Here is a 21,643-nt window from a genome sequence, read left to right as displayed (position 1 = left end):
TGGCTGGGAGGTTTCCCTGTGGGAAGCAGCTCAGCTCCATGAGAGCAGGCTGCTGCTGTGTGCTCCTGGAGGATTTTCACGTTCAGGAAGCTTCTCCCCCTTCCAAAGGGGTTGTACCTTGGGAAACAACTGAGCCCCAGCCAGCACGGCTGGTTCGGTGGCTTAACTGGCAATTCCTTAATCACCACTGAGGAGGACAAAGCTAAATTTGGTGCTTTACAGCAGGGAGGGTAATCAGGGCAGAGGAATTCAATTGTGGTTAAAGACCTATTTACATTCTTGTCGAGATTTGCCCCTGATACCCAGTTCCCAAAAACGCAGAACTGGGTCATGGGATGTCTGTGGGGAGTGGGCTGCAAATGCTCTGAGGACAGAATCAGTTTTGGGAGGAAGATCAGATGATTCCCAGCTCTGGCCTGAGGACAGTATTTTTGGGAGGGCTGGCAGAGGTGCCCATCTCACCTTTCTGGATGAACCAGCAGCACTGGGAAACCTCAAAGATCAAAGCCACCCTTGCTGATGGATGCAGGGCTTTCCCCTCACACCTCCAGCAGAAATTGAACTCAACGTGGCCACCACTGGGTCAGTAACTGCTTGGAGCAGAGACATTTTAGGGAAGAGGAGAGGAAGTTTTAGTTAAAACAGCTTCTCAGTACTTCCCCATCCTGCCATGGGGACAGAGCCCTTGGCTTCACCTGGAAGCTGCAGCTTGCAGAGCAAGCAGCTCAGCACATTCCCATCTGGAATTTTCAGCAGAACCAGCTTCAGAAACTGAAATCCCTCCCTGCCATCCACAGCTCAGGGCAGTCATGACCACATTTAAAGCCTCGTTAGTCTTGAGAAACACCATTCCCGTTTGGCACAGCTCCCTGCAGGGACAGGGTGCTCCCGAGCCAGAGCTCTCATCACTCGGTTCTGTGTGTGACAAAGATCACGAGAAACAGCCCCGGGCTGGGCTGGCAGCGCTGTCACGGGGAGGGAATGCCCGGCCGGTCCCGGGGCTGTCACCTGTCCCCGGACTGTCACCTGTCCCCGGAGCATCCATCCTGCCCCCGGAGCATCCATCCTGCCCCCGGAGCATCCATCCTGTCCCCACCAGCCCCAAACAACGCTGGGCTGTGCATGTGAGGGTGACTGCTGGGAGTCACCTCCTGGGAGCCCCCCAGCCAGAATCCTCAGCAGACGAGACACAGAAAAAGAGCGTTTAAATCAACCCCAGGTCAGAGATCCATGGAGTTACAGAGGAGCCTCTCAAAGCGGGAAGGGTTTGAATGCCACCATGGCTTGGACATTAAAGATCACCGACCTCCAGCCCCCAAGCCTGGCTCTGCTACCCAAGGCAGACACATCGTGACACCAGAAAATGTCACCTTTGGTCCCAGCAAGCGAAGCAGGGACCCAGCCCCAGCTCCTGTTGTCACATCCAGGGCCAAGGGACCTCCGAGCCTCCCCCGGCCAGGGCTGCAGAGCCCGGGAGAGCAGGGCCAGCCCTGGGGGGGTCACCCCAGACCCCCGGACAAGCCACAGACCCCCAGCCCCCCAAACCCCCGCCCTGGCCGCCCCCAGCCCAGCCTTACCTGCCTGCACCTCACTGTACTGGGAGCACTGGGCGGTACTGGGAACACTGGAGGCACTGGGAGCACTGGGCGCGGCCCCAGTTAAATACCCCGGGGTGCTGGGGCCGGCCGGGCCAATGGGGAGCGGCGGGGGCGGGGGGCAGCGGGGAGGGGCTGGGGGCGCTCGGGACTCTTTGGGAGCTGCTCCTTGTCCCCCCAGGAGGGACACACCCGGCACGGTGGGTCTGTCACAGCGTGCCCATCCACCCGTGCTTTGGGCTCACGGAATCGGGGGGTGCCCTGAGTGAGGAGGGGTCCGCAGGGGTCCCTGACCCCCCAGTAACCCCCCCGTGCCCGGAGCTGCACAGAGCTGAGCCCTGTGTCCCCCCTGTGCCCTCGGGCTGCTCCTGGCACGGGGTCACAGATGTCACCGAGTCCCAGGGAAGCAGGACATGAGGCTGTGCTGTGAACCATCACCATCATCACCATCATCATCCTCCTGGTGTTTTTTTGGCAGAGCTCCCCCTCCCCACGCCAGGCTGCTGTCTCTCCCAGAGCAGTCAGACGTGCTCTCCCACCCCAGACATGCCAGCAGACACCTGGTGATGAAATTTCTTCTTCTCCCGTTTGCTGGGATTTTCAGGGTGGGAGCTGATTTATGTTTTTCTCCTCGCAGAGGGCCCAGCAGGACTCCAGGGAGCTCAGGGCTTTTTAACAGCTATAACAAATACTGAAAACTCCAGTTAATGCTTTTCTTTCCCATTTGTGCCTTTTCATCTTCAGCTCTCAAAAACTGGTTTGAAAACATCAATTAAGCTTCCTGTTGTCTGTTTTCCAGATCAGCGGGGGAGGAAACTGAGGCACAGGTAAAAATTATCTGAAGTCTTCCAACGCTATTACAGTGGTTGAGTCACCTTGTTTTGGGCCACTGCAATGCAGGAGACCTCGCTTCTGTTTCTGTATTGCCATTCAGGCAGGGGGGTGCCGATGGTTTTTGAAAAATGTGCTGTTAAGCTGACAAAAATGTGGACAATTGTCACCCCTCAGCTTTGGGGCCGGAGGGAATCCTCACCCTGACTTAGCTGGGAGTGTTGGCTTTTAACAATTGTGATGTTTGTAAGGGAAATAGAAGTTGTTCTTGTCTGTCCTGTGAAGAGTTGATGAAGTGGAGGGTTTCTTACAGGAACAGGGAATCGAGAAATGAGTCCTGTGTGTTTTGGGGTGCTGGCACAGCCAGTGCTGCACCCTCAGGTAATGTGTCAGTGATCCAGGTGCTCGTGGCTGTCAGGTGCCCCGGTGGCTCAGCTGTGGTGGGACGGTGAAAGTCCCATGGGACAGGTTCTGTCTGAGCTCTGTCTGCATGAGGCACCTTCATGTGCCTGTGCTGGGGCACGGGGCAATGGGAGAAGTGATAACCACTCATTAAAATTAGCCAGGCAATGTTTAATATCTAATGTGTGCTTTTAATACTGGGATGGAATATCAGTGCTGGGATTTCCTGCTGGGTGGCAGAACTGGCTGCAGGATCAGGACAGGACGCTGCATTTGGGGGATTGCAGAGGCAGAGCAAAGGTTTGCACGGTTGTTCCTGTGACCCTTGGTGCTGTATGAAAGACACAGATTTAAATCCGAGATAAAATCATCACTAAGAGGTTTGGTAGGCGTGGGAGGAAGTGGAGAAACACGTTTGGGGAAGGAGGAGGAGCTGTGTTGGTTGGAGCACAGGAGCCCTGAGCAGAGCTGCAGCATCCAGAGCCAGGGCAGGATCCTCCAGGTGTGAACCCCACCTGCTGCAGCTGGGGGAGCCAGGAGCTGTCCCTCAGCCCTGCTGCAGCTGGGGGAGCCAGGAGCTGTCCCTCAGCTGTCCCTCAGCCCTGCTGCAGCTGGGGGAGCCAGGAGCTGTCCCTCAGCCCTGCTGCTTGCTGTCCCTCAGCCCTGCTGCAGCTGGGGGAGCCAGGAGCTGTCCCTCAGCTGTCCCTCAGCCCTGCTGCTGGCTGTCCCTCAGCCCTGCTGCAGCTGGGGGAGCCAGGAGCTGTCCCTCAGCTGTCCCTCAGCCCTGCTGCTGGCTGTCCCTCAGCCCTGCTGCCTCTGCCTGTGGCCTTTGTGTTGAATCAAACCCTGCAGGTGTGGGGGGGTTTGGAGGGCTCCATGTCACAGCTCAGCCTTGTCCCTTTGAGCCCAGAGGCCACACAGACACTGCAGTTCCCACTGCAGGTGTTTATCTGCTGCACCTCCCTGGGCACTGAGTCCATGAGTAACCTGCCACCGTGCCACGGTCACCCTCCCCTTGTCCCCTTCCCCATGTCACCCTCCCCATGTCCCCTTCCCTGGGCACGAGAAGTGATGAGAATGATGAGAAAATGATGATTCAGGGCTGTGGCATGAAGGGGTTTGGTTCTGTTCCTCAGCAAACCCTTGGGCTTTCCAAGCTGCCCGGGCAGAGGGGACAGCTTGGTGTCATTGTCATTCCCTGCTGTGCAAAGCCCAAAACCTTGCTGGTGCCCCCAGGGCTGGCTCAGGGTGTGCTGCAAGTCTGTGCTGCAGGTCTGTGCTGCAGGTCTGTGCTGCCCTCCTGCTGCCTCAGCCCTGCAGGACCCTCCTGTCTGCTGTGCCTGCCCTGTTCACCTTGAGGGTCCCCACTCCTGCTCCCATCCCAGCAGCTCCCAGCCCCTGTTCCCTCTGTGTCCCTCCCAAAGGACAGGTGCTGGCAGGTTCCTGCTCCCCCTCCAGCCCCTTGCCCTCACAGCAGGGAACAGCCTGATGCTTCCTGGCTGCTCTCCCACTATTCCAGTTCACCTTTCTGCTGCTTTTTCAGGATGCTTTTCTCTGTGCCTGGCTGCTCCTCCCTCTGCTGCTGCTCTCTTGCCTGAGGAACAGGTGAGCTGGGCTTGGTTTTGGTGGATGGGAGAGGAATTGTCACCTGGGCCTGCTGAATGTGTCCCCTCACCCTGAGCTTTGCAAGGACGGAGGGGAATGTGGAATGCAGAGAGTTCCTGGGTGCAGCATGACTCTGGATCATCCCAGAGCACGTGGGGCTGCTCCAGCCCTGCACTGCTGCCCCACTGCAGCCCCACTGCCTCACCTGGGGGCAGGTTTCTCGCTGTGCTGCGTGTGGCAGGCCTGAATCATCACCTGTCCTAGGGAACAGCTATGCCAGGAATATGTGTTTATGCACATAAAAGCATAAATGCCACTGCCCATGTCCTGCTTTTGGCTGGGATAGAGTTAATTTTCTTCCCAGTAGCTGATCCAGTGCTGTGTTTTGGGTTTAGCATGTGAATAATGTCGATAAAATTGATGTTGTAGTTGTGGCTGAGTCGTGCTTACTCCAAGTCAAGGACTTTGCAGTTTCCCAGGCTGTGCCAGTGAGCAGGGGCACAAGGAGCTGTGTGGGAGCATGGCCAGGAGAGCTGGGCTGGACTGGCCAGAGGGATATTCCATTGCACAGAACATCTGCCAGTACAGAAACTGGGGCTGGGACCTGTCTGGCAGGAATTCCTGAATGTCCCAGAACCCTCTCAGGCTGCAGGAAGTGCTGTGATGGGTTCAGGTAAACCCTCCAGCACATCTACAAGGGCAAGGAACGGCTTTGGGCCCTGGGAGGAAGCGAAGCCTGGCTGCTGCGGGTCAGAGACGCGGCCTGAGCGCCCCAACACCCCCCGGGCTGCGGCAGCGAGCCCACCCGGGCCTTGGCTGCCAGCCCCTGGCGTGGCTCGTCCTGGGCTCGGGGCTGGTCACAGAGAGGAGAGGGACAGGGCAGAGGCGCTGCCCTGTGTCCCTGCAGTGCCATGGCCTGCACAGCCGGGCCGGGAGGGCACCGCGTCCTGCGCTGTGTGCTGCACTGTGTGCTGTGCTGTGTGCTGCACCACATCTTGCATCGTGTGCTGCACTGTGTGCTGCACCATGTCCTGCACTGCGTCCTGCGCTGTGTGCTGCACTGTGTGCTGCATGTCCTGCACCGTGTGCTGCATGTCCTGCACTGCTCCTGCACCATGTGCTGCATATCCTGCTGTGCTCCTGCACTGTGTCCTGCACTGTGTGCTGCACCACGTCCTGCACCGTGTGCTGCATATCCTGCACTGTGTGCTGCACCATGTCCTGCATTGTGTCCTGCACTGTGTGCTGCACCGCATCCTGCGCTGTGTGCTGCACTGCTCCTGCTCCGCATCCTGCACCATGTGCTGCATGTCCTGCACCGTGTGCTGCACCGCATCCTGCACTGTGTGCTGCACCACGTCCTGCACTACTCCTGCACCATATCCTGCACCGCGTCCTGCGTGTCTTGCATATCCTGCGCTGCTCCTGCACCGTGTGCTGCACCGCGTCCTGCCGCTTTCTGTGTTCCAGTGCCCAGGGGGGGCTGGGGGCGGGGAGGGGAGCACGGGAAACGGGCTTTAACGGGGTTTGCCGGGGATTGCTGGGGATTGTCGGGTGTGCCGGGGCCTCCCGCGCCTCGTGTTCCTTTGTCCGCAGGACTGGCGGGCGCAGCCTCGGCGGGGCTGTTCCGGCCCAAGCCGCCGCCATCCCCGCGCGGCCTCTCCCCCACGATCGCCACTCTCGGCCTTTCACCCTCTGCTTTGAGCAGACTGCTCTCCGGGGCCTCTTGGCCACGCTTTCCCCCATCCAATGGTTGTTCTAAGCAAATATTATCACTTTTAAGTTCCTCATAGCATCGGTGGTTTTGGGGATAAACATCCTGCCGGAGCAGCCCTTTGTTGGCTCGCTCGGCCATGCCATGGCCTTGCCGTGTCACCCAGGCCACGTTGTCACCAGCGGGCCCTGCCACAAGTGCCACAGTGCCACAAGTCCCTGTGGAGCTAACGGCCTGGGGAGTTAGAGCCCTTTTGCGGATTGGTTGGTTTATTTGGATTGCTCTCTTTATTCGAATTCGGTTTATTCGGATTATTCGGTTTATTCGGTTTATTCGCACCATGGTAGGGCCTGGAGGCCCCCAGGGGGACAGGACACCTTGGGGAAGGGTGGCTGTCACAGAGGGGTCATTGGAGTCCCCTCTCCTACTGGGCTGACCAGGTTTTAGGACAATAACCGGTACCGTGCTCATGGCCCGGGGGGTGGAGGGCGGATGGAGCCCTGGGGGATTTTGGGGTTTCACCCCCACCATGGCAGCGGAGCGGGAGCGCGGGGCTGGCTCACTGCCGGGGGATCCCCATTGTCGCCCCCGGTTGCCGGGGGTGTTTTCCCGGTCCCGTTTCCCCCTCCAGGTCCCCCCGCGGCCCCGGGAGGCGGTGACGGCCCCGCCCCGCCCGCGCGTTCCCGCCAGCGGCGGCCAATGGGCGCGAGCGGGGCGCGCGCGGGGCTTTTCCGCGCCAAACTCCAAAGCCCGCGAAGAGCGCGCGCGGCACCGGCTCCAGCACCGCACCCGGTGAGTCCGCCGGGACCCCCGACCCCCGGCACCGCACCCCGGTGGGTCCGCCGGGACTCTCAACCCCGATCCGCCGCGGGCCGGGGAGCGGCCGGTGGCACCGGGAGCGGGCGGACAGCGAGGGGCGCAGGGGTTCCCCGCCGTGCCCGTTCCCGGGCGGTGCGGGAGCGCTCCGCGGTGCCCGGGCGGTGACAGCTCGGTCCGGTGTCCCGGACTGGACGCGTCGCTCGGGGCTGCGATAGCGGGACCGACCCCCGCCCCTGAACGGGCCCGCGGGAGGGGGTGTGGCCGTCAGGGGCGGTGCCGGCGGCACCGGTGCCCTGCGGGCCCGGGGAGTGGCATCGCCCCGGGGGATGCGCGGGGATGACGCGGGCGGGCTGGGGCGGGTCCGGGCGCGGCGGGGGTCGCTGGCACCCCGCGATTCCCCTGCTGTCCCGGGCTGGGTGTGCGGCCGAGGGCCCGCGTTATGCGCGGTTGGCCGTGCCCGCCGTGCCCGCCGTGCCGCGGGGCCGCGCCGGGGGCGCGGGCGGTGCCGGTGCCGGCCCCTTTAAGAGCCCGCGCGTCCCCCCAGCCCCTTTATCCCCTCTGTCATTTGCATGATCGCGCGAGACTTGGCGCGTGGGCGCGGCGGGCGGGTTTCAATTGTGGCGCGAGACACGGCCGGCGCGAGCGGAGCCGTTAGGCTCCCGCGTGGGGGGGGCGGGGCCAGCCCCCCGCAGCCAATCAGCGGCCGAGCCGGCCGGGCCGCGGGCCAATGGCGGGCGGCGGGAGCGTGAGGGCGGCGCGGGCGCGGGGCCGGGCCCGCCCCGGCGGTGCCGCCGCTGAGCGCGGGCCCATTCCCGGGGCAGCACCGGCGCCATGTGGATCCAGGTGCGCACCATGGACGGCAGCCAGACGCACCGCGTGGACTCGCTCTCCAAGCTCACCAAGGTGGAGGGGCTGCGCCTGCGGATACACGAGGTGTTCGGCGTGGAGCCCCAGCGGCAGCGCCTGTTCTACCGCGGCAAGCAGGTACCGGGGCTTTGACAGGCTCACCCCGCCCGGCCCCGTCCGCTGAGGACGGGTGGTTTAAGTTATTTATTTTTAATTGCATGGAAATGAGGGGTTTTGCTGCCATCTAGTGATCCCGGCTCCGTCCCGCGCTGCTCCTGCCGTGGGTGTGCGAGCACGGGAGCCAGCTGCAGAACAGCTTTGATTCCTACTTTTCTTTACTGTTTTCCACCTAATGTGTTGCTCTTCTGCCTTGACATCGCCTTTATGAAGTGTCTGTAAACTGCCAGTGATTTTATGGTCTTTAAAGTGCTTAATGATTTTGAGCCTTGCAAGTTTTCGCTGCTCTGAAAGCCGTAAAGATCTCATTTTTCTTTGTAAATTAGGAAAAGCAGCTCGTGGTTTTGATGTTCCTCAGCTCTGATATCAAATTTTCACTAGGTACAGAGCACCTGAGTGGCTCTGTGTTGTGTTATATTCTCAATAATAAGTTTACAATTACTGTCGTACCACTGTTTTCTTCCTGCGAGTTAATAATATAACTGAATTAGCGCTGAAATCAATGAAAACAATTTTAAAATCCAATTACTGTGCTCTGCCCAGTCCTGTGCTGCTAAACCTTTATGCTGGAGAAACTCCTGATCACAGGATTAATTTCAGGAAAAGCAGTGGGATGCTGAGCTGGCTGGAGATGGACAGTTTTTTTCTAGCTGCTTTTCTTTCTGTTTTAGGCAGTCTTGAGCTAACTGTGCTCTGTAATTAGCAGGTGTGGCTGTAGAACATGGAAATACACCTGGATAGCCTCAGTCTAAGCTCAGGTACCAGTTCTAGCATAAGAAGAGGCTTTTAGGCTGGTGTAACGTGTGCCAGGGGTGTTCCCTGCTGGGTTAGAGTAGATTTGGGTGCACTGATGACCCGTTTGTAAATCGGGTGAGGAGGGGGGGTTGGTTGGGGCAGGTGGCACCTGGGTCTGTGCAGACCCTGGGGACAAACATTCCAGCCCTGGGGATCTCAGGGTGCCCCTGCCCTACAGAGGGAATCAATCCCTCCCTGGCTCAGGCTGGAGCGCTCCCAGCGTGGTCCAGCCCCTCCTGGGCCTCGCTCCCATTGTGCTTTGTCTGCCTCTTGGAATCCCTGCGAATGTTCCATTTCTCACTCGTGAACATTTTGAAATGGGGCTGGAAAATTGGCTGTTGGTTAAAACCTGCCTCCTTTGTTGGAGGGTTGAGTCCCGGGCTCTTCGTTCTGGCTGTGCTTTGAGCTCCTGTGGTTTCCTGTCCCGTTCCTCTGCTCTTCCCTTTTGCTCTGCACCTGTTGTCACCCGTGTCCTCTGCTGGGCTCGGTCCCTGTTTGTCACACTGAGTCCTGGCTGAGAAGAAACAACCGAATTCTGGTGTGTTCCTCTGCACCTCGAGGAGTTTTCATCCAAACCGAATTCTGGTGTGTTCCTCTGCACCTCGAGGAGTTTTCATCCAAACCGAATTCTGGTGTGTTCCCCTGATCTCGAGGAGTTTTCATCCAAACCCAATTCTGGTGTGTTCCTCTGCACCTCGAGGAGTTTTCATCCAAACCAGCAAAAAAGCTCAGAGCTCTTCCTGTGCAGTCAGATTTCCAGGGATTGTTCCACAGCCATTTGATGCCGTAAATCAGAATTGAATTATCATGGTGATTCCTGTGAAGTGTAAATTTTTGTGGTTTTGCTCTGCTTCCCCCTGATAGAGAACAAAGCTCCAGGGACTGCTTTTTCTGGTGGTTTGGGCTGGAAGAGGATGATCATTTCCTGTATAATTTCTTAGTCAGACCTTAAATATGTGGGGAAGCTTGTCTGAACTTCTGACTGCTCCGTGGGCTCCAGCCTTACACGTTAACTCTAAAATGTTTGTGCTCCTTGGAGCGCCTGAGAGGTTTTTGAGGGACCTCTTTCTCCCTCTGCACTTCTCTTTTTGCAGGGGCAGGGTCTTGATTTGACTACAAACCGTGCCAGACTTGCCAAATAAACTCTTAGAATTAGAGAGGGTGTGAAATTAGAGCACGCCTGGCTACGCCAAAGAGCGGTTGGGTGGTTTCAAGTTGAATTGAATCTTTTCTGATTTTAGTTTCAATGGAAAAAATGTGTGTTTGCTGGGAGAGAAGTGTGTGATTAACTCTGGCTTCTGCTTAATGCTATGATTAGTGGAGATGGTGTAACAATAATCTGGATCACACACAATTAAAATATACAGACAGTCTGCATTAACATTTGGGATGTGTCTGAATTGAGGAAGAAATAATTGAATTTGTAGGTAATGTGGGATTATCTTTGAATCCTGACGGGAATGGGGGGGGTCTGTAGCTGTTCAATTGATGTTTTCAGGGAATGCGCTGCAAACTTTCCCAGATCTCACAGAGGCAGGGCAGCGTGAATCCTGGCTGTGGTAGATTGTGGGGTGGCTGAAGAAAGAGCCCTGGAGCAGCAGGATGGGAGGGAAGAAGGGCCTGGAACGGGCGGCGATGGTTCCGAGGCCACGTGGCGACGGTGGCGGCGCGGCCGTGGGCGCTGAACGCTGCTTCTCTGCTTTCCCTGCAGATGGAAGATGGGCACTCCCTGTTCGACTACAGCGTGGGGCTGAACGACATCGTTCAGCTGCTGGTCAGACAAAGCCCGGCCCTGCCGCCCGTGGCCAGCAAGGACAAGGACTCGGAGCTCTCGGACAGCGACTCCGGCTGCGGCTCCGGCCCCAGCGAGTCGGACAAAAGCTCCCACAACGGGGAGGGGGCCCTGGAGCTGGAGGCACAGCCCGGCACTGCAGCCCAGCCCCACTGGACCGACCCCGGCTTCGGCCTCTACAAGGTGGGTCCTGCCAGCCCAGAGCCCCCGGAGCTGCGCCCTGCCAGGGGAATTGTTCTCCTCGCTGCACAATTGCTGAAAATCTTTCACACCCCAGTTGTGTGGGCAGTTCCTTTCTTCCTCTCCAGCCCTCCAACAACAAAGACAAAAATACCAACCAACCCACAAACCAATTCAATGCAGCATGCTGTAGGTCAAAATACTTAATTTTTTCATTTTGTTCTTTGAACTAAACTACAATACATTAATTGATTTTTAAAAAAAAGCATTCAGAGTGTCTGGTTTGATTTTTTAGACAAATTTTCCCACTATTTTTGCTTGGAGTCCCTACATTTGTCATAGTCGAAACTTTCTTGAATGAACAAAAGAAAATCTTGAGCAGCTGTTCAGAATGATTTTACTTCTCTGTTTCAATGGATTTTATTACAAATCCAGCGTTGTCTTTGCCAGGTTATGAGCAAGACACTGAAGCTGTTACAGGCTAACCAGTAATGGTTTGGGCTGGCTAACAAGGCTGGGTTTATGTGTGCTGGTGTAGAATGGATTTATAACTTTACAAATTCAACCTAAGACTGTAGGGCTGCACAGGAAAAGCAGAGGAAATCTTAATTTTTAAGATGATCAGTTAAATATGTTGATAATGGTGCAGTTGGTTAAATCTTCCAGTGGATTGGGAATGAATGCTGCTTTGCACACCCCTTCTGGTGAGCTGTGCTCTGTGCTCTGTGTAGATCAATGACCTGGTGGATGCTCGGGACACGGACATGGGAGCGTGGTTTGAAGCCAAGGTTGTGAATGTGACCAGGAAAAAACCCAGCAGTCAATCAGCTGAGAGCTGCACAGGTCCTGACCAGCCCACAGCTGTCCCTGAAGAAGATGTAATTTATCATGTGAAATACGATGAGTGAGTTTTGTTTTGTTGCCTTCTTGGCCAATAAAGTCGTTCAGGTCATGATGTTGATGGGAAGTTTTATTGCAGATATTGCACAAATTAAAGCAGAACTGGGCAGTGACACAGTGATTATGTCACTGAGCCCTGGCAACTGAAAGGTTGTTTTACAGTTGGAATTCCAGGGGGTGGAATCATGTTTTTGTGGATACCAGCATTTATAGGAAATGTTCAAATGTTAAAGGGAGGCAATAGCAGGAAAGCCAGGCTGGTTGGTGAAAATCTGAGGTTTTATTTTGCTGTTATCCTTGTGCTGCACAGCAAAATGAAGCTGTGTGCATCACAGCTGTTCTCCTGAGCTGCTGAACGTGCCTCTTGTCCTGTGGCTCCCTTGCAGTTACCCCGAGAACGGCGTGGTGCAGATGAGCTCCGGGAACGTGCGCGCTCGCGCCAGGACCATCCTCAAGTGGCACCAGCTGGAGGTGGGGCAGGTGGTGATGGTCAACTACAACCCTGACGAGCCCAAGGAGAGGGGATTCTGGTACGATGCTGAGATCCTGCAGAAAAGGGAAACAAAAATGACCAGGGAGCTCAATGCGAGGATATTACTTGGGTAAGCTGCTCACGGGGACTGAACTGAATTCCTCTGCTCAACCTCTGTGAGGTCTGAGTGACTCTGCTGGCAAACAATGGCACCACAGCAGTGCTGGGGGCAGAGGAGAAGTGGCCTGTCCTTTTTGGGTGATTAACTTCAGCATTCTGCAGTTCTGATTAACTTCCACCGAGGAATTGGCCACTGCAAGGAATGCTGATCCACGGATTCACTTAATGCTGAAAGGATGCAGAGCCCCTTATTCACCATGAGGCAAATTACTGTTCATGTGTTAATTATCCATCATGGCTTTACAACAACTGCTGTGTAATATTTTGTGGAGATAGGATGATGTAGAATGAGCTTTCACTTTATAAAGGTGATGAAAAATCATTCCAGTTCTCTCCTGAAGGAGACTCTTAACTTGAGGAGTGAAAGATGTATTTTTTAAAAATTTCAGGTCATTTTCACAGGGTTGCCAGAATATTCCTCCTTTTTCTTCTCACCACAGGGATTTTGACTTTTTTTACTATAAAATATGAGAAGCATTAGTCTGAAATATATTTGGGGCCAGGGGCAACAGCCACTCTTGTAATTGAAATGCAACAAGTACCTGGATTGTCCCTGAGACAAGAAGGGGTTAATTCTAATTGCTTGAAAATGATTTTTAATACCAGGGCAGTCTGATGCATGCACAGCTGTGAACTCAAGCTGTGGGACACTTCCAACCTCTGATCTTTTCTCAACTTCTAGGGAAACTGGTGATTCCTTGAATGACTGCACAATTATATTAGTGGATGAAATCTATAAAATTGAAGAGCCAGGCACTGCTTCTCCCATCAGTGCTGGCACCCCGAAACGTGAGTGTGGTGTGGAGCTCCTGCATGTCTGTCCCAGCCTGTGCTGTCCTGCCAGCTGTGTCTGTGGGGATCAGAGGTTCCAGAGTCCCAGCACTTGTCCAGCTGTGCCTCCTGTGGCCATATCCAGTGGCTGGTGGCACTCTGTGAGCAGAGTTTGTGTTTGCCCACAGGACAGAGTGGACCTGTGTGCAAGGCCTGCAAGGACAACCCAAACAAGACCTGCAGGGTCTGTGCTTGTCACATCTGTGGGGGGAAGCAGGACCCAGACAAGCAGCTCATGTGTGACGAGTGTGACATGGCCTTCCACATCTACTGCCTGCAGCCTCCCCTCAGCAGGATCCCAGACGAGGACTGGTAGGTCTGGGGAGGGCTGAGGGAGTCACAGTGACATCAGGAGCAGGGACATCTGTCCTAGTGACATCAGGAGCAGGAGAGGGCTGGGGCTCGAGGCTGCCCTACTCCATAGCTGTACAGGGATGTGTGCTTGGGGATTTGTTTTTGGTAAAACTTCACAGCTTTTTTGCAGTTCAGTGAGAGCAGTTTTTTTTTTGGCTTGCACACTCCATTTCCTAGTTTTGGGATCTAGGTGCCTTTTTTGTGTACCTGAGGCCAGGGCTTGGAGCAACCTGGGATGGTGGAAGGTGCAACAAGATGAGCTTTAAGGTCCTTCCAACCCAACCCAGCCTGGGGTTCAAAGGGTTCCAAATGAGAATTTCATGTTGGGAGGCTTCAGCTGTGCAGTGGCTCTTGGGGATCACTCAGGCAGGTCCCTCAGATCAGGCTGCTTTGTGCATGGGATGGACAGTGAGAGATGTGGGGAGGGAAATGCATCTGACATAGTGGAGTGCACTGCTTTATTTATTTGCCCTGTTTCAGCCCTGTACACAATGGTTTTATGGCACATCTGCACACTGACACATCTGCAGGGGCTGCTGCAAGGACAGGGGCTGTTGGAGGTCAAATTCCAGAGTGGAGAATATTTCCATGTCCTGAGTGGTTTCACCTGGGGAAATTGTAACATAACTCACTGTGTTTGGAGGAAATGCTCCTAACTGAAGGCTTTGCTACTTGTTAATTTTCACTGACTTTAGGTATTGCCCTGAATGTCGAAATGATGCAAGTGAGGTGGTTTTAGCCGGAGAGAAATTAAAAGAAAGTAAAAAGAAACAAAAGATGGCATCTGCTAATTCCTCCTCCCGGAGAGACTGGGGCAAGGTGAGTGCACAGGTGTTTTGTTGGAGTTGTGTTTGTTGCTTTGGGCCCTTGGCTGATGCTGCTCTCTGCGCAGGGCATGGCGTGCGTGGGGCGCACCAAGGAATGCACCATCGTCCCCTCCAACCACTACGGACCCATTCCTGGCATCCCCGTGGGCACCATGTGGAAATTCAGAGTTCAGGTAGGAAGCTGAATCCTGGCCTGACCTGTGGGGAGAAATGGGAATGATCCAAATGCTCCAGCTCCTAGAAGGAACCTGAAACAGTTAAAGTGGAGATGTGTGTGCTGCTGGATGTATGGAAGGGCAGAAGCAAAAGAATTCTGGCTTTGTGTGCATCAAGTGTTCCATAACTAATGCTGCATTGTTGGGGCCCATCGATGCTGGTTTATTTTGTTTTAGTGCTCTTTTTGGTAACTCAAAAACCCCAAAGCAAACAGATTTGTTCCCTGTAGTTTGTCCTGGAGGTGTGTATTGTACCCTGGCAAGGGTGTTTCAAACATCCACATCTATGGAACAGAAGGTTTCCCATCCTGTTAAAAAGTTGGGGCAGAAAAAAGCACTGGCTTATCCAGGTCTTGATTTCCAGTATTGAGGGAAGGTTGCTACTGTAACTCTTTCAAAACTTTATACAAATATTTAATATCTGTGTTATTCTTAAATACCTGGAGTCCTTTAATAAGCAGTTTCAGTAAGAAATATCCAAATTGTTAGATTTGCTCCACAAACCTTATCCATGTGTTCAATTTGCTGATACAGTCAGTGCCTTATTTCTTTAGAAGCATTTTTAATTTTTCTTTTTTCTACCTGGAGCTTTTTTGGAGCATGAGAGCATGGATGCAAATGTGGGCTAGCAGATGTGGTTCAGCTCCAAGCCCAGGGCTGTGGGCTGTGGGAGCAGCTCCCTCCAGGGCTGGTTTTGTCTCCAGGTGAGCGAGTCTGGGGTGCACAGGCCCCACGTGGCAGGGATCCATGGCAGGAGCAATGATGGAGCCTATTCCTTGGTGCTGGCAGGAGGATACGAGGATGACATCGTGAGTGCATTCTGATTCTTTGTGCACAGAACCAAACAAACTTGGTACAACAAAGCCTTGGCCTTCATTACTGTTTGCACTCCACACCAAGCACCTGCCCAGCTTCACCTGTTTCCAAATGAGGCAAGGAAAAGCTGCAGTAATGTGTGCCAAGCTGAGCCACAGGATCATCCAAACCCAGTTTCATGTCCCTGTGTCAGCTTTTGATCCCAGAGCCTCTCAAGGTCTGCATTACACCCCCAGCTTGCACAGACTCGTGGGCTGTGCTGCTGCTCTTCACCTCCAGCAGGTCCTGTGTGAGCCTGGGCTGCTCAGGGTCCTTGAGGTGCTCAGGGATGTGACAGCAGTGTCACCCTGGCCTCTCCTGGCAGCTGAGGGAGAGCCTGAGACTGGCCCAGACTGGGAGCTTAAATACAGGAAGCAGCTTTCCTTTGTTTGAGATTGCCCAAACCTACCTGGTGGAAAGACTGTTGTGCTGTTGTGGAATTCTCTTTGTGAGTGTCACACCCACGGGTGCTCCCTGCAGGACCACGGGAATTCCTTCACGTACACGGGGAGCGGCGGGCGAGACCTGTCCGGGAACAAGCGCACGGCAGAGCAGTCCTGTGACCAAAAACTCACCAACATGAACAGGTCTGTGCCCTGCTGCCCCTGCACTGGCTCTGCCAGAGGCTGGGGGGGCTCTGCATCCTGCAGGCAGCTCCCAGAGGCTGGGAAAGGGTCAGAACTGGGGCTGGGCTGGTTTTAGGGGAACGCTCCCTTGAGTTGAGTGCACTGCAGTGGCACAGAGCTGTGAGTGCTGTTGGTGTCACGTGCAATGCTGCCTGGAACTTAGAGCAGTGAATTGGTGTAGGGGTTCTGCTCTCCTGGAGACCTTTGCAGCCTCTGGTCCCCTTGGGACACCAGGCCATTGGTAATTCTGAGCTCTCACTCTCACACATGAGCTGGGCTTGAGGAGGTGCCCTGGGCTGGTGCCTTAGGGAAATGCTGTGGATAATCAGCTGTGTAAAATGTGTGAAACCTCCATCAGGAGGCTCAGGTGCACAGGGTCATTCAGGTGACATGGCAGGGTCACACAGGTGTTCCACAGCAGGATCACCCAGGTGTTCCATGGCAGGGTCACACAGGTGTTCCATGGCAGGGTCACACAAGTGACACAGCAGGGCCACCCAGGTGTTACACACAGGATCACACAGGTGTTACATAGCAGGGCCACCCAGGTGACATGGCAGGATCACACAGGTTCCATGACAGAGTCACACAGGTGACAGAGCAGGGTCAGACAGGTTCCATGGCAGGGCCACACAGGTGTTACACACAGGATCACACAGGTGTTCCATGCCAGGGTCACACAGGTGACACAGCAGGGTCATACAGATGTTCCATGGCAGGGTCACACAGGTTCCATGGCAGGGTCACACAGGTGACACAGCAGGGTCGCTCAGGTGTTCCATGGCAGGGTGACGCAGGTGTTCCATGGCAGGATCACACAGGTGTTACACAGCAGGGTCACACAAATGACACAGCAGGGTCACTCAGGTGTTACACACAGGATCACACAGGTGTTCCATGGCAGGGTCACACAGGTGACACAGCAGGGTCACTCAGATGTTCCACAGCAGGATCACATAGATGTTCCATGGCAGGGTCACTCAGGTGTTCCATGGCAGGGTCACACAAGTGACAGGGCCACCCAGGTGATGTCGCCTGTGCCCTGCGCTGTGCTCAGGCCGTGCCAGCGCCTCTGGTGTGTCCTGCAGAGCCCTGGCCCTGAACTGCAGCGCGCCCATCAATGACAAGCAGGGCGCGGAGGCCAAGGACTGGCGCGCGGGGAAGCCGGTGCGCGTGGTCAGGAGCGTCAAGGGCGGCAAGCACAGCAAGTACGCGCCCCTGGAGGGCAACAGATACGACGGCATCTACAAGGTGAGCAGGGCTGCACCTCTGCCTGGGCTGGCACGGGTGCTGGGCTGTCCCTGGGGGCTGTGGCTCAGTGCCATGGACCTGCTGTGGCTGTTCCAGGTGGTGAAATACTGGCCTGAGACGGGCAAGTCGGGGTTCCTGGTGTGGCGGTACCTGCTCCGGAGGGACGATGAGGAGCCTGCTCCTTGGACCAAAGAGGGAAAGGACAGGATGAAAAAGCTTGGCCTGACAATGCAGGTACTGCCTTGGGACATCACCTGGACTCTGGACTTGGTGGAGAGCAGGGATTTTCTGCTATGTGTTCTTACTGGGGGTGATCCTTAGCTAAGAATTGACTGAGGGAGGCACAAATGCTTCCAGCCTGCTGGGTTTGTTTTTATACATTAGGAGGCTACAAGGACAAAAATCACCCTTTGTATGGAATTTCTGTAGGCTGTGAAGTGATTCCCTGTAGCAGGGATCTGTTAATTCAAATTAAAACTGCTCCTGGAGCAGTTCTCCAGAGGTCACTCCTGGACCTGTCCTGCTCTGTGGGTCTGACCCGATGTGTTTGCATTGGATGCTCTTTGTTTTCTTCCCTGCAGTATCCTGAAGGATATTTGGAAGCTGTTGCAAACAAAGATAAGGAAAAAGAAAATAATGGAGATGATGAGTTTGATACCCCGGGGAAAGGGAAGAGGAAAAGGAAATCAGGTTTGTGGAGTAGGCAAGTGCATGTAGAAAGCCTTGGAGGTTTTTGTGCATTTTACTTGGTTACTCTTTTCTGGGGGTGTTTTGGTTGGTTTTTTAAAAAAATCTTTGTGTTTTCTTTCAGGTGGGGAGGAAAGCCTCATCACCTCTCCAGTAGGGTCTCCAAAGAAAACTAAAGTTGAGCCATACAAGCTGACATCCCAGCAGAAATCTCTTATCAAAAGTGATGAAGCCAATGAGAAACTGTGGAATGAAGTGCTAGAGGCTCTCAAAGATGGACCGGTACCTTGGGCTTTTCCCCCAGCTCTGCTTGTGCTGTGCCCCCAGTTAAAGAACAGATTTATTAAATAAACTGATTTATTTTAGTGTAAACACCTCCAGCAGGTTTAGTGGGACAGATTGTGCATATTAAGATTTGTTGAAAATCTTTCAATGATCAAAGTAATCCTTGTGTTTAATGGTGGGGGTTTGTGTTATGTGTCTGTCAGCTCTCAGCTGAGTCAAACATTGTCCTTGCAGAAGTTCCTGAGTAAAGTGGAGGAGGCGTTTCTGTGCATCTGCTGTCAGGAGGTCGTGTTCCGTCCTGTCACCACCGTGTGCCAGCACAACGTCTGCAAGGTGGGCTGGGCTGGGCTGGGCTCTGCTGGGCTGGGCTGGGCTGGGCTCGGCTGGGCTCGGCTGGGCTGGGCTGGGCTGGGCTGGGCTCTGTTGGGCTGGGCTCTGTTGGGCTGGGCTCTGTTGGGCTGGGCTGGGCTGGGCTGGGCTCTGCTGGGCTGGGCTGGGCTGGGCTCTGCTGGGCTGGGCTGGAATTGTTCCCCATGAGGGTGGTGAGGCCCTGGAATGGAATTCCCAGGGAAGCTGTGGCTGCCCCATCCCTGGCAGTGCCCCAGGCCAGGCTGGACAGTGGGAGCTGTCCCTGCCATGGCAGGGGTGGCACTGGGTGGGCTCTAAGGTCCCTCCAAGCCCAGCCAGGCTGGGATTCCCTGGTCTCTGCTGTGCCCAGCTTTGTCTGGGCTGTTCCCAGAATCTTGGGGCTGGCTCAGTGTGCCTGGGTTGTGCCACAGGAGCACAGCTCCCATCTCTGACCCTGCTGTACCCCACAAACCCAAACAAACCCATCTCCCATCCCTGACCCTGTGCCCCACAAACCCATCCCTGACCCTGCTGTGCCAAACCCATCTCCCAGCCCTGACCTTGTCCCAAACCCAGCACCCAGCCCTGACCCTGTGCGAAACCCATCTCCCACCTCTGACCTTGTCCCAAACCCATCTCCCATCCCTGACCCTGTGCCCCACAAACCCAGCCCTGACCCTGCTGTCCCAAACAAACCCATCTCCCATCCCTGACCCTGCTGTCCCAAACAAACCCAGCTCCCATCCCTGACCCTGTGCCAAACCCAGCTCCCATCCCTGACCCTGTCCCAAACCCATCTCCCATCCCTGACCCTGCTGTGCCCCACAAACCCAAACAAACCCATCTCTGTTTTTCCCCAGGACTGCCTGGACAGGTCGTTCAAGGCCTCGGTGTTCAGCTGCCCCGCGTGCCGCTACGAGCTGGGCCGCAGTTACAGCATGGAGGTGAACGAGGCCCTGCAGAGCGTCCTGGCCCAGCTCTTCCCTGGCTATGGCAGTGGCCGGTGATGCCCCAGAGCACTTCTCCCTCCTGCCCCACCCTGCCTCCCCACACCTGCCCCGGGCTTAATTTAAAACAAAAAAAAGGTAGTCTGTGTTTTCTCCCACCCCCCGCAAAAAATGAGTTAAAGTCTTCCTTGTTTTTAAAAACAAATGTAAACTCCCAAGGATTATCCTTTTGTATGTTTGTGGGTTTTATTTTTGTTCTCTATGTTGAACTTTGCATTTTTATTTTTTTTTCCCATCCCCTCAAACCTGCCATTCATCAGCACAGAATTATTTGTTTGTAACGAACTGAAAGTGCTTCCGGTGAGGCTGCTAATGGTGAGGAAAGTTCTCAGAGTGCCCCCGTGCCCCCTTTGTTTTTATTTTTTATTCCAAAAATGGCTTGGTTGCTAGAACAATCTTCACTGTCTGGGGATTTGGCCATCAAGGTAGACTTGTGCATCACCTTGGCAGCGTTTTGATACTCGGTTTGTACAAGATGGTTCCTGGCTTTGTACCACAAGTGGGATTTTGCTATTTTTTTGTAAGAACTGGGTTTTATACATTTGACAAAAAGCCATTTCCTGCTAATTTTGTATCTCAGAACCAGAAGGCTGCTTGCTTAGAGCCAAGTGGTTGGAGCAATATGCAGTACTACCTCACTGGACTTGTCTTAGGGAAGGATTTGTTCAGCCAGGCGCTGTCCCCATCCCGAAATGCCATTGTGGAATATCCTAAAGCCATTCTTAAGTGCCTTTTGTCCTTTGCTGGAAGACTGGGCTCTACATCACCATCAAGGTCTCTTTTTTCTCAGAAGCACTGAAAAGCTGGGCCTTGCCAGCCGGGTTTTTGGGAGCGTGGATCACTGTAGCTGGGTGTGATTAGTGGGGATTTGCAGAGGATCAGGTTTCCTACTCATAGATTTACTGGGGTGGTTTTTATTTGTTTCACTGCATTTCTATCTGGAAATGAAAAAATAATCAATTCTGGCTTTTGAATTAATTGTTTTTTATCGGCCACGCCTCGAGAAGGCTCCCTTGGTCTCCCTTGGTCTCCCTCTATCATCACCAAAGTTTGCAGTTTGATACCTCAGCAAGACAGGGATGTTTAAATCACACTTTTCTGCAGACAGACTGGAACAAACGTGCCTATTTTTGGTTTCCTCAACTCTTACCCCTTGGAAAGTGATTATGTTAATATGTTAGGGAAAAAGACCCCACGACATTTTATAGGTTTTTTTGATGAATTTGTCAATTTTTTTGTATAATGTGCAAATTGATGTTTTCAAAATAAATATCTTTTCAAATTAATTGTTGACTGTTCATTGGGGGTGAGTGAGTGAAAGCGAGGAAGTGTTCTTGCATTTAAATTGCAATAACTGCAATGACTTCCTTCATTTATTGGTTTTGTTGTTATCTGGAACTTGAAAAACAAACTTTGTTTCCTCCATAGGTGCCAATTACTGTTCTGTCAGTGGCTTTTTAAAGCAACAATTAGAATTCCTCTGCAAATTGGACACTTTCTGGTGAGATCTGCCAGGATGGTGTGTCCCAAATTCCAAAGCCCTGCAGGAAAATGCCCGGGCGGGAGACTGTGGCTACCAAGGGTCTGGCTGTGGCTACCAAGGGTCTGGCTGTGGCTACCAAGGGATTTCTGGTGCCCAGAGCCGGGAAGGGGAAGGGTCCTGGCTCAGTGACAGCACCAAAACCCCCGGGATCCGCTTCTGTTCTGGAATTCCCAGGGCGGGCACAGAGCCCAGGACCTGCTGGGCGATAACGGAGAGCAAAGGGGCGAGTGAAGAGCGGGGGAACGGGCACGGGGACAGGGCAGGGCCCCTCCGGGGGCTGCGGGGCTGGGATCGATGGTCCCGCTGTGCCCCTCAATTCCCAATATCCGCCCTGGTCCCTGCTGTCCGCCCGGTCCCCAACATCCCCGGTCCCCAATATCCCGGGTCACCCCCGGTCCCCGCTGTCCCCTCCGGTCCCCGCCATGCCCCGCCCGGCCGCGCGGGGGCGCGCGCGCTCTCCGCTCCCCCATTGGCGCAGCGCGGCCGCAGCGCCCCCGCCCCGCGCT

The 21,643-nt window shown here is 54.6% G+C and overlaps 1 protein-coding gene across 4 annotated transcripts; it reads left to right on the top strand.

The window, feature by feature from the left end:
• Nucleotides 1-4,397: 4,397 nt before the first annotated feature.
• Nucleotides 4,398-20,880, top strand: UHRF1 (ubiquitin like with PHD and ring finger domains 1). 4 transcript variants are annotated; one of them, XM_033081963.1, is made up of 17 exons: nt 6,890-6,939; nt 7,788-7,950; nt 10,496-10,759; nt 11,488-11,660; nt 12,043-12,258; nt 12,991-13,097; nt 13,268-13,451; nt 14,189-14,312; nt 14,386-14,493; nt 15,240-15,344; nt 15,871-15,977; nt 17,105-17,267; nt 17,364-17,501; nt 17,849-17,957; nt 18,079-18,236; nt 18,474-18,572; nt 19,448-20,880. In XM_033081963.1, the coding sequence occupies exons 2-17, from the start codon at nt 7,798-7,800 to the stop codon at nt 19,592-19,594; spliced, it is 2,355 nt and encodes a 784-aa protein (XP_032937854.1). In that variant the 5' UTR covers nt 6,890-6,939; nt 7,788-7,797; the 3' UTR covers nt 19,595-20,880. The 4 variants fall into 4 exon arrangements, with proteins under 4 accessions (XP_032937857.1, XP_032937854.1, XP_032937855.1 ...); XM_033081964.1 differs by lacking the exon at nt 6,890-6,939 and adding an exon at nt 8,693-8,747 and having other exon boundaries at nt 7,874-7,950; XM_033081965.1 differs by lacking the exon at nt 6,890-6,939 and adding an exon at nt 8,696-8,747 and having other exon boundaries at nt 7,898-7,950.
• The last annotated feature ends 763 nt before the right edge of the window (nt 20,881-21,643 follow it).

This window comes from Catharus ustulatus, chromosome 29, assembly GCF_009819885.2.
Source record: "Catharus ustulatus isolate bCatUst1 chromosome 29, bCatUst1.pri.v2, whole genome shotgun sequence".
Classification (NCBI taxonomy): Eukaryota; Metazoa; Chordata; class Aves; order Passeriformes; family Turdidae; genus Catharus; species Catharus ustulatus.
This window is presented reverse-complemented; position numbering and strand designations above follow the sequence as displayed.